Below are 12,965 nucleotides of genomic sequence, written 5' to 3' on the forward strand. Positions count from 1 at the left end.
AAGAAAACAGGAAAGGCTCTAGAATACGTGAGAGCAATTCCCAGTATTTACGGTACCCGAATTATTCTCCTTTGTGGAAAATAAATAAATAAATAAAATAATGACCCAAAGAGGGCAAGGCTTTGAGCCCAAGCAGAAATCAGCATGATTTCCTATACAAGCCTGGCTGCCCTTCGTCATAGCTGGGGGGATGCCAACTGCAGGCACAGGCTCATCTCCTCTCCGCCGCACCCCCTCCCCGAAAACCAAAGGGAGGGCAGAAAAAAAAGTGGTTAATTTGATTATCACTGTGCCAAATCGTTAGGAATAACGCAAACAAAAACCTAAAGTAACACTACTAACTTGGCTCGCCTGCATGCCATCCGCAGCCTGTCAGACACCTCGCTCTGGCTCTCGGCAGCTCCCGCCGGCCTCACGCAGCCGAGCACAAACCTCCCGCGCGGGGTGGGCGGGGCTTCGGCGCTTCCCGCCCGCCCCCGCCGGCGCCGGCGCCGGCCGCGCGCGTTCCGGAGCTGCGTGCGGGAGGAGTCTTGTCCCTCTGCGCGGCCCGTTCCGCTTCGGCTCCCGCTGCCTTCGGGCTGACGTGTCTGCTGTACGTCTGCGGCTCGGCGAGTAGGGCCGTGATGGCGGACGCCTGGGAAGAAATTAGGCGGTTGGCGGCTGACTTCCAGCGGGCGCAGTTCGCAGAGGCCACGCAGAGGTGCCCGACCCTCCCTCTCCCGTGTGGAGTCCAAATTAGCCCTTGGGCGGTCACGCCGAGATCTGAGGCCGCAGACCCTCGCCCTGGAGCCCGGACTTTCCCAGCCCCTGTCACGGTTCCCGCCTCCCCCCACCTCCCTGACCCTGGGTTGCGGTTCCCAGAATAGTTTCGTCCGAGAAGACCAAAATCTACTGCGCCTACACCCACACCCGAGTCCCAGCCAGGTGCAGCCGCGGCCCGCCCCCACGATAGCTGGGGCTGGTGACCCCGAGCAGTCTTCAGAGGGTCCTTCTGATTCTTACCTGTCATTGAGCCGCTGTGCGCTTACTGACCTAGAAAGAACTTGAAGGGAGAGGCTAAACCTCAAAATATAGTACTTTGCAAATACTGTGTTGACTCTTTAAACATTCTGCCTTTTTGTTAACCAGAACAGATATACTAGGCCAGAGCCATGGTCCCACTTGTCATTTTTAGGGACTCCTGACACTGACATTTCCTACAAACCCACTAACCTTTTGGGTTGTATCCTAAAAAGCACCCTGACTCTGCTTTTTTACCATTACAGAACACGTAAAATGCTAATAGAACCCTTTTTTATCCGTTGATTATCTCTTGCCATGTTCTTTCTGGGGATGAAGACCTTAATCCCATGATGCTGTATTTTGTAACACTGCGAGCAAACTAGGACACTTAAGTGCTTTGGTTAACTGTAAGTTGCTGTTACGGTTTTCTTAGGCCAGCTCTCCTGCTTACAGAGCAGTTGTACGAGTGAGGCAATTATACATTTCATTTAAAAGAAAATTTGGGTTTTTTTTTTAAACTGAAGTTAAAGTGAAAATTAAAAGTACGGCAGGTTTTTTGCCTTATCTAAATTATATATCCTCGGTTTTCTATTCAGATCTGAAGATGAGAAGCAGGCCTAGAAGAGAGCAAACTTGAAATCTGTAATAGATTTGTAACAATTAACTTCTTGATTTAAGTGTATGTAAACCCGCTTACTCTGGAGAAATTTTTTTAACTTACTGAATTAGTATTAATTAACAAAGTTTATAGATTTTGTAATGTAGAATCTAGAGACTCTTTATCCAAACCTTTTTTAAAAGCCTGTTTTCATACGTTTTTGTTATTTATTGAACACTGAATGTATCAAATGCATTTTTTAAACCTAATTTTTCTTTCCCTCAGGTTGTCAGAGCGGAACTGCATTGAGATTGTGAATAAACTGATTGCTCAGAAACAGCTAGAAGTAGTTCACACACTTGACGGGAAGGAATATGTTACTCCAGCCCAAATTAGTAAAGAAATGAGAGATGAGCTACATGTTCGAGGTGGTAAGTAATTCCTTAGTATTTTTTTTCTGATTCTTTGAAAAGGGGATAGGGAGGACCTTAAAACCATAAATCATAAATGATTTGGAGGTTTTAGGACACCCTTCTCAATTGTTAACATGCTAATCAGCCTTAATATTTTTAAAAGGTTTGTGTAAACATGATCAGATAATTTAAATGAAGTCAAATCTTGTCACTTTAGAAAATAATATTTTTTATTATTTTGAGTTATGTGTTCGATATGTGAATTAAATCATCTGCTTTTCATAGTTCATGAATTTATTGCATGACTCAGGGGTGGATACTTAGCTGCCTGTTACCAGGTGATAATTGTGAAGAGGGAACAGAGATTTTTAATTATGGATTAAAAACCAAGGCTGTCCTATCATGCTGGGTTTTTTTTAAACTTTAAGTATTTGCAAATTAGGAAACAGTTTAATATGGAGCTACATCTGTTAGATTATAGGAAATGCTATTACAAGCATACAAAAGAAGTTTTTGTTTCCTTTGTCTTTTTAAAATTTGAGCAAATTGCTGAGCAGATTTGAACACTATTTGATTGAAGTACATGCAACTGTGAAAACAACTCATTAGATGTAATTAGATATACCCTTGGTGTGTATTTTTTATCTTCCTACATAGGCCTAATAAAATACTGGATATAATTTAGAATACTTAACAGATACTTTTTTGCTAATAAGTGGAAATCTACCAGTTTCAAATAATTGAAAAAAGCTTATCTGAATTTAGTTGTCAAAATCTCTTTGTCATGATAAATAAATTGTGAAGTGAGATAAATAACCCCCATAGGTCTGGCCAAACTTGTGTATCAGTTGATGCTTATAATTGGTCTGATGTGACAGATGAAACTTTGAAAATAAATTATCATCTGTATCTTCAGCCATTATTCAGCTTTTGGTTTGTGTTTGAAGACATTAATTACTGGGCCTCTGTATTTTGTAGAAAGAGGACCTTGATGGTCCAAAACATAAATCTGTTGAAATTTATGATTTTTGGCTGGTATGTACTTACATGTAACTTAAAATTCGTGTCTTTTTTTTTTTTTCAAGGTCGAGTAAACATTGTTGATCTGCAACAGGTAAAGTTCAGCTCTAAAACTTTTTGATTCCTCAATTTATTGATACTACTAATTTTTTCAATGCCTTAAGTATTTACTGATACTGGTATCATATTTTGTATGTTTGTAAAATAATTATATAATCCTCACAGATACACTGAATCAGTTTAATAAGTTCTTTCTCAGTTGACTTGCTTATTCTTTATTCTTTACAAAATAAACTCATAGTTGTCATTTTACATAATTACAGGATTTATGTAACTTTGGGAGAAAAATCACTAGTTTCATGTTTACTTGTTTTTAGTATGTGTAAATAATAGAGAAATATAAAAAAGAAGATATTTTTAGAAAATATAAGTGTACATGTTATCAGTAAGGTATACTACAGCATATACAAGAAAGTGGCAAATCTTGTGTGAAATGGTGCCTGTTAGAGGAAAGCATAACTTCTTAATACAGACTTTCTTAGCAAGTAAAATTGTAATTTTTCAGAAATGAAAGTAAATAAGCAATAAGCCTCTAATTTTTTTAGACTTTTTACAGTATTTCAAATCAATTTGAAATTCACCTAAGGGTAAGTAAGTTTTTAAAAAGAGAGTTGTAAATATGTAATTCCAGGCTTAAGAAACAGTATGAACTTATCACTAATAGAATTTGTACTTGTTTTCCAGGTAATTAATGTGGATCTGACTCATATTGAAAATAGAATTGGTGACATTGTTAAATCAGAGAAACATGTTCAGCTAGTGTTGGGACAACTGATAGATGAGTATGTACAATATTTAAGAGCACTTTTTTTTTTATAAGTAAATTTACATTTAAATTTAGAACAATTGTGACCCCTTCGGCATTTTGTTTAGAACTCTTCTAGTGATGATTTTCATTATAAGGATCATTGTACTTAAAAAGTAAGTGCTTAATTGTGTGGAGTACTTGGAAATAATATAAACTTCTATTTTTTTCTATTATTTTAAAGCAACATAAAACAATTTTTATCATCTTTCCTATATGATTGTAAATCTGAAAGGAAAATTGTTCCAAAAATATTAATGAAAATGACTACAGAATTTTAATTGTTGAAAACAATTCTAGCATTTATTATTTGATTAACCATATATTTAGTTACACTGATAAGAAGAAAATAATTTTCAGAATTTGAGAAAGGAATGGTGTTCACCGGAACACACCATATTCATTACTTTTGGGGCATACCTTATTGTAACAGAAATCAAACATAGAAGATAGAGGAAAATCATTATCCCTTATTGATTGAGTCCTTTTTCTTTTTCTTTTTCTTTTTTTTAACTACTAGGAACTATTTGGATCACTTAGCAGAAGAGGTAAATGATAAATTACAAGAAAGTGGGCAGGTAACCATATCAGACCTATGTAAAACCTATGATCTTCCCGGAAACTTTCTGACACAGGTATTTTTTTCTTAATAGTGTAATGTGTCTTTTTAGATAAATAAACAAAGAATTTTAATGAGAGGGAAAAAAACCAGACTTTCTTACCAGTAATTGCTCTTTTGCAAGTGTTTGACTATTGGTCTTATAGCAGTATATTTAGGGGGTATTTATACACTGATGGCTCTGATGAGATTGTTTAGAAATGGTTATAGTCTTCCTGAAGGCAGAGACACTCTAAACTTGATAGACTTAAGTTCAAGGCCTGCTTTGATGCAATAGCAAGTATACCATAAGGGCATAGGATTATTTAATGCTTCTGATGTCAGTTATACAGAAACTTGAACCAGGATATCTACAGTTCTGATTGTCTGGTTACATTTTAAGAAATAACTGATGAAGATTATAATTTAGAGGGGTTGCTGCTGGCATCTTGTGGCATAAATGTCAAGGATGCTGCTGAACATCCTACAGTGCACAGAGTGTCCCTGCAACAGTTTTCTTGCCTACAGTGTCAACAGTACCAACATCTTTTGATGTCACCTTTCTTCCTCCTCTATTTTTTAAAATTTTTATTTAAATTAGAGTATAGTTGATTTACAGTGTTGTTGGTTTCTGGTTTACAGCAAAGTGATTCAGTTATATAAACATTTTTCTTTTTCATGTTTTTTTCCTTATGGTTTATTACAAGATATTGAATATAGTTCCCTGTGGTAAACAGTAGAACCTTGTTGTTTATGTGGTTTGTATGTAGTAATTTCTATCTGCTAATCCCAAACTCTTAGTTTACCCATTCCCCACTCCTTTCCCCTTTGGTAACCATAAATTTGTTTTCTATGTCTGTGAGTCTTATTTCTGTTTCTTAAACAAGTTCATTTATATCATATTTTAGATTCCACATATAAGTGATATCATATGGTATTTGTCTTTCTCTGACTTACTTCACTTAGTATGATAATTTCTAGATGTTACCATGTTGCTGCAAATGGCAGTATTTCATTATTTTTATGCCTGAGTAGTATTCCATTTTATATATATACACCATATCACCATGTCTTCTTTATCGATTCATTTAGGTTGCTTCCACGTCTTGGCTATTGTAAATAGTACCACTATGAACACTGGTGTTGCAAGTATCTTTTTGAATTAGAGTTTTCTCCGGACATATGCCCAGGAGTGGGATTGCTGGATCATTCAGCAACTCTATTTTAAAGGCACCACCAAACTGTTTTCCATAGTGGCTGCACCAGTTTACATTCCCACCAACAGTAAGGAGGGTTTCTTTTTCTCCACACCCTTCCCAGCATTTATTATTTGTGTACTTTTTAATGATGGCCATTCTGACTAGTGTGAAGTGATGCCTCATTATAGTTTTGGTTTGCATTTCTCTAATAATTAGCCATGTTGAGCATCTTTTCATATGCCTTTTGGCTATCTGTATGTCTTTGGGAAAATGTCTATTTAGGTCTTCTGCCCATTTTTTGTTTGGGTTGTTGTTGTTGAGTTGTATATTTTGGAAATTAAGCCCTATTGGTTGCATCATTTGCAAATATTTTCACCCAGTCTCTTAAGTTGTTTTGTTTTGTTTATGATTTCCTTTATTGTGCAAAAGCTTGTAAGTTTGATTAGGTCCCATATGTTTATTTTTGCTCTTATTTCTATTGCTTTGGAAAACTGACCTAAGAAAACATTGCTACAATTTATGCAGAGAATGTTTTACCTATGTTCTCTTCTAGGAGTTTTATGCTGTCATGGCTTATATTTAAATCTTAAAGCCATTTTGAGTTTATTTTTGTGTACAATGTGAGGAACTGTTCTAGCTTCATTGATTTCCATGCCACTGTCCAGCTTTCCCAACACCACTTGCTGAAGAGACTGTCTTTTCTTCATTGTATATTCTTGCCTCCTTTATTGAAAATTAATTGACTGTAGAGGTGTGGGGTTTTTTTCTGCCCTTTCTGTTCTGTTCCATTGATCCATATGTCTGTTTTTGTGCCAGTACCATACTGTTTTGATTACTGTAGCTTTATGGTATTGTCTGAAGTCTGAAAGAGTTATGCTGCCAGCTTTGTTCTACTTTCCTCAAGATTGCTTTGGCAATTTTGGGTCTTTTATGGTTCCAGATAAACTTTACAATTATTTATTCTAGTGCTTTGAAAAATGTCCTGGGTAATTTGATAGAAATCGGATTAAATCTGTAGATTGCTTTGGGTAGCATGGCCATTTTAACAAAGTTAATTCATCCAATCCAAGAGCGTGGGAGATGTTTTTCCATTTCTTTGAACTAGCTTCGGTTTCCTTTATCCATGTTTTATATTTCTCAGCATATAGATCTTTCACCTCCTCGGTTAGGTTTATTCCTAAATATTTTATTTTTCAATGTGATTTTAAAAGAGTTTTTTTTTAATTTCCCTTTCTGATATTTCATTGTTAGTATAAAGAAATGCAGCAAATTTCTGTATGTTAGTCTTGTATCCTGCTACCTTGTCGAATTCACTTATCAGCGCTAGTAGTTTTTGTGTGTAGTCTTTAAGGTTTTCTACATATAGTATCATGTCATCTGTATATAATGACAGTTTTACCTCCTCCCTTCCAATTTTCATCAGTTTTATTTCTTTTTCTTGTCTGATTGCTGTGGCTAGGACTTCCAGTACTATGTTGAGAATAGAAATGGTGGGAGTGGGCATCCTTGTCTTCTAGATTTTAGAGAGAACACTTTCGGCTTTTCATTGTTTAGTATTAAGTTGGTTGTGGGTTTGTCATAAATGCCTTTTATTATGTTGAAATATATTCCTTCTGTACCCATTTTGGCAAGAGTTTTTATCGTGAATGGATTTTGAATTTTATCAAATGCTTTTTCTGCATCTATTGAGATGATCATGTAGTTTTTGTCTTTTGTTGATGTGGTGTATCACACTGATTTATTTGCGTATGTTGAACCATCCTTGTGATCCTGGGATGAATCCAATTTGATAGTGATGTATGATCTTTTTTATGTGGTGTTGGATTCCATTTGCTAATATTTTGTTGAGAATTTTTGCATCTGTATTCATCAAAGATATTGCCTGTAATTTTTTTTTTGGTATTATCTTTTATTTTGGTATCACAGTAATGGTGACTTTATAGAATGACTTTGGGAGTGTTCCCTCCTCGTCAGTCTTTTGGAATAGTTTAAGACAGTGTAAGTTCTTCCTTCTATGTTTGGTAAAATTCCCTGGTAAAGCCATCAGGCCCTGGACTTCTGTTTGCAGGAAATTTCTTTTACTGTAGATTCTATTTCATTTCTGTAGATTCTTCTTGATTCAGTTTTGGTGGGCATTGTATGTTTCTAGAAACTTGTCCATTTCTTGTAGGTTGCCCAATTTGTTGGTATATAATTGTTCATAGTCTTAAGGTTTTTTGTATTTCTTCAAATCCATTTGATACAGTGGAAAGTTCATGGGCTTTGGAATTAAACAGACCTTGATTTGAATTCTGTCTATGGCACTGCTTAGTTATTCAGTGTTAGGGGAATTATTTGATCTCTTTTGTGCTTCAAGTTACATATCTAAAAGTGGGAATAATTGTCTTTTTCATAGACTTAAGTGAGCTTAGATACATGATATATCTAGTGAAATGGCTGGTACAGTGGAATTACTCAACAAATGATGGTTTTGTTTTGTATTTACTGGAACAGCTAAGGGAAAAGCCAAATCTCTTTTTAGGTATATTATCACTGTAAGGAAATCCAGCTTACAAAAATGTACCAAATCATAATTGCATGAGGTTAATTTATAATAAAATAGATTTACTCACCCATTTTAAGAGAGTGACTTCCCCTAATTACATCTAAAATACCATTTAGGGTACAGCTCTGTTTTACAAAGCATTTTAGTAGCCTAAGTTCCTGAGCAAATATATGTAAATCACAGAAAGTGAAAAGAAGTATTTTTAAACACTTTTGAAAGTATCAGAATAGAGTCAGATGATTTCTTATAAAACTATGCTACTGATAACATTTTAGAAATACATATGGTTTCTTAAGGTTTTCAGTTTTAATTTTTCTAAATATCATAGTATTGTAAAAGCTCATTAAGGTTGTTTGAAAAGCATTTTTCTGTACTCTAAAGTATCAGCAAGGCCAACTTGAATATATTTAACTTGTCCTAGAATGTGAAATATGTCTAGGCTTATTTCATACATACCTGATACCGGTAATAGTGTAGCTGTGAATACTCTCTTGAGGTTACCAAGAAATTAGGTTGTCTATCAGTCTAGATTTCTGGACACAGATAGTTTGTTAATATTTGCATCACAAGAGGTAACTTTTCAGGTCTTATGTATCCCAGGTGACAGAATCTTGGAATAACATTTATTTCTCTCCATCAGTGTTAAAAGATCCATATAGTATTTTCTCCAAGACCTATGAACATGTCGTGCCTGTCTGTGTTTAAGCTGCCTACTCTCTAGAAAATTGATTGGTCAATCTCGTTTATTTTACAATAGCAATAGGCCTTGTTAGCAAGTATCTGAGCCTTTTAACATATCAGCTATTTGACTCATTCAGTTCTCCACTCTGCCGAAAGATTATGAAGTTTCCTAGATCCTAAGTCTTAATTTTACCTCATATATCTTGTTAATTCATGCTTGCTGAAATTTCTGTCATTTGATTAATACAGCATCAGCATGCAGCATGACTTTAGTAAGACTGTACAAATGTAAATGTATAATTTTCTTCTTTCAAATTAATAAAAATTTTCATCCATCTTTACCCTCAGGCACTAACTCATCGACTAGGTAGAATTATTAACGGACACATTGATCTTGATAACAGAGGAGTGATATTTACTGAAGCTTTTGTAGCTAGACATAAAGCACGCATCCGTGGGCTGTTCAGTGCTATTACCCGGTAAGCATGCTTTAAAATATGTATATTTTTACACTTCCTGATCATGATTTGTTTTTTTCCCTCAAGCAAAATCTGATTTAAGTCTAGTTTATTAAACAGATAGAAGGGAAGCTTCTATGAAATAAGAATGGGGATTCCAGAGCCCTAGATGTAGCCACACTCTTTCCAGCCCACATCTCTTTTCTGTTCCTACCTTCACCACCCTCATGACCCCAGATGCACTTCGGGAAAACATCCAGGTCATATATAAAGTCTCCCTGGGATAAAAGAAAGAGCATGCAGTTTAAAGTCAAAAGTCCTTGAGTCATAGCTGTATCACATGGTAACAATGCGACCTTAAGAGGGTAAGTCAGTCACCAAACTTCTTTGGGACTCAGATGGAGCTGGATGACTTTAGAACTTCTTCTTTTTTTTTTTTTTTTTTTTTTTACTAAATAACATTCTAGAATTCTAGTGACTAACAGTGTTACTTTCAAAATCACTTTAACCTTTCTAAAGTAAGAATTTTTGAAAAGTTTGGGGCCTGTATGACAAACTCCAGTGTGGAATTAAGAAAACCTGCATTCTCAATTATCTCCTTTCTCTTGTGTCATTAAGTTTATCTCTGGTTTTGGAGTCCCATTATTGTTGAAGTATGTCCATTTTAACAGTCAAACCTCTCTCAACCTCATCTTGTACTCCCTCTACCATCTTGTTTATTCCTTTCCTTAAAGTGAACCTTCTTGAATTGATGTCTACATTAATGTCTCAGTTTTCTTACCTTCTGTCACCTCTCAGCTCACCCATCTGGCTTCTGCAGCTTACTTAGCAGTGATGTCAATATTGTTAAATCTAATGGGTATTTTTTTCTCCTTGTTTTACTTGACTTTGCAGCAGCATTAAATTCCAGTTATGCCTTCGTTCTTGAAAGGTTCTCATCCCTTGTTTTCATTTTCACACCCTACTTTACTGGCTTCTGCTTACCTCTTTTGTCTGTACGTTGTAAGTCACTCTGGCTCTTCCTCCTTTCTCTAGCCTTTCAAGTCTTGTTTCATGCCTTCATTTCTTCCCAGTCCTGTGCTGTCTTCCTAGGTGCTTTTACCTTTCTTTTAAATTTCAGACTCATACCACCTGTACAGCATGTCTATTGAAGTGTCTTACAAGTGCCTCAAATTCAGCATATTTAAAATAACTCACTGTCTCTGAGCTATCCCACTCCCCACCCTGTCTAAATTTATTTTTCCACTTGTGTTTCCTTTAGCAGTAAACATCATCATCAGGCTGGTTTCGCCAGAGAACTAGGAGTCATCCTGTATACCATCCTTTCTCTCACCGCCCTTTCCATAACACAACATGTTTTGAGTTCTGTCTTCTAAATAGTTGTGTAATCTTTACTTCTCTGACATCACCATTCTCATCACTCCAGTCCATTTTTTATATGAACTGTTATAGCACCTTTCTAACAAGTCTCCCTTCTTCTACTCTTATTACCCTTCAGGGTAATTTTTACATGACAGCCTTAGTAATTTATTTTTGTCATTCAACCAATCAAAAGCACTTATTGAATACCTAGTATATGAAAGACACTGATGGAACAAAAGACTAGGTTAGAAGAGAGAGCTTGCAATCTGTTGCAACAGTTTTCTTCTTTCTTTCTTTTTTTATCTCACACAGAAAAGTTGCAAGAGAACCTTTTTTTTTTCCTGTCCCATTTGAGAGAAAGTGGCTAACATAATGTCCTATCACCACAAATACTTTAGTCTGTGTTTTCTACAAATAAGGGCAATGTCCTATAGAACTATAATCAAACATCAAAATCAGAAAATTGACATTGATACATTACTACCATCCAGTCCTTGGACACCGTTCGTATTTTACTAATTGTTCCAGTAATATGCTTTATAGAAAAAGGATCGAGTCCAGAATCACACACTTAATTGTCATGTCTCCTTAGTCACCTTCAATCTGGAACAGTTACCTGGTGTTTCCTTGACTTTCATGACCTTGACACTTTTGAAGATCACAGGCCAGTTATTTTGTAGAATATTCCATTTTTCCTTTCTGCTGTTTTTTCAAGCTGATGTTCAGGTTATACATCCTTGACCGAAATATCACAGAAGTGATTCTGTGTTCTTGTCATTGAGCCCTATCAGAGGGCATAACCATTTACATTTTTCCAGTTTCTGATGAGATGCATTGTAACTTCTTAGTAAGGAGATATCTGCTAGGCTTCTCATAAAGCTACTTATTTTCCATGTATAATTAAGTATTTGTGAGGAGGGCATTTTGAGATCATGTGAGTTACCCAGTTTTTCATCAAATTTTCAGTTTATTCATTTATTAAATTACTGTGGACTTATGGTTTCCTATATTATTCATTGGATTATAATCTGTTATCATTATTTAGATTTTCAAATTGGCTCTGGTTTTTTAGCTGGTGGCAGGCCCTTTAGAGTGGCTTCTGTGTCCTTTTGACATGTCCCCATCATTCTTCCAATACTTCTTTCTAGCACAACAAGAAGTTCCAGGATCAATTTATACTTTCCCTGTCTCAATCATGTAATCAGCCATTTCTCCGAGGAGCCTGGTTCCTTTTAGTAGAGTATTGTATTTAGAAATCAAGTTCCAGACACTAGATTGCTTATTGCTGTTTAGTTGTTCCTGCTCTCAAGCCCTCCCCTCAGACAAGCTAAGGGATACACAGACACACATGTATACACCCCCCTGTATTTCTGTATCTTTATTTTTATGTATCAGAAACCATGAGTTCACACTGATACCTCCAGTTCCCTTTCAATGCCATAAGTTTTGTTCTAGTTTTCTCCTTTTCTGTAATTATAACTCCCTTCTCTGACCATGAGAAACCTAGCTCCCATTATCCTTAATAGATTTACTTACTAGAATAATTCCCCTTTATGTGTCTGATCTCCCGTTGCTGCTACAGCTCTATTCCTTGTGTGGGTGCCCTCTTTACTCCACATAGGGTCTAACAGCTTACACCAGATCACCCTCTTGACAGAAGAAACTGGTAACAGTAGTTGCTTCCAGAAGAGGAACTGAGTAGCTGAGTGATAGGAGTGAAGGGGACTCAGTTTTGTAACTTTTTTGGATCCTGTACGTTGATTGCTTAGTTAAAAACTAAAAATATATTCTTCCTGTTAACAAATATTTATTCTTTTTCTTTGACTGATTATTGTGATGGGTGTAGTTATCATCAGATTCGGCAAATATTTTACTGACTCAGTAGCCCTGTGTTTTTCTATATGGAGATGTTATCAAACCAGGAGAGCAAAATAAATTCTGAGCCTCAAAAGAGGTTGTTAGACTGTGTAGCTTCCAGATAATTCCACCTAATGTGATGTATCTTCATATTTGCCTCTTAAGTATAGGAAACTAACTCACTTTTCTGGTCTGCTTTCAGAGAAACCTGCATCTCTGATTAAAAAGAGTTTCTATTTATTGTTATTATAGGTAGCCAGAAGAAGAGCAGGAGTAATTAGTGAGAAGAGTGAGATACATAGGTATACTAAACTACATTGTATTGCAGATTGAAATAAAAAATCAGCAGCTAAGTTTTATTGTACAA

The 12,965-nt window shown here is 35.9% G+C and overlaps 1 protein-coding gene across 1 annotated transcript in view; it reads left to right on the forward strand.

Annotated features, from left to right (window-relative positions):
- The first annotated feature begins 566 nt into the window (after positions 1-566).
- Positions 567-12,965, forward strand: part of UFL1 (UFM1 specific ligase 1) — a 33,784-nt gene continuing 21,385 nt past the window's right edge. The window contains exons 1-6 of the mRNA XM_006200273.3: positions 567-700; positions 1,886-2,031; positions 3,099-3,127; positions 3,778-3,875; positions 4,419-4,533; positions 9,270-9,400. Of these exons, the coding sequence (XP_006200335.1) occupies positions 624-700; positions 1,886-2,031; positions 3,099-3,127; positions 3,778-3,875; positions 4,419-4,533; positions 9,270-9,400 (596 nt within the window). The 5' untranslated portion in view covers positions 567-623. The remainder of the gene's footprint in view (positions 701-1,885; positions 2,032-3,098; positions 3,128-3,777; positions 3,876-4,418; positions 4,534-9,269; positions 9,401-12,965) is intronic.

Source organism: Vicugna pacos, chromosome 8 (genome assembly GCF_048564905.1).
Source record: "Vicugna pacos chromosome 8, VicPac4, whole genome shotgun sequence".
NCBI classification, from domain to species: domain Eukaryota; kingdom Metazoa; phylum Chordata; class Mammalia; order Artiodactyla; family Camelidae; genus Vicugna; species Vicugna pacos.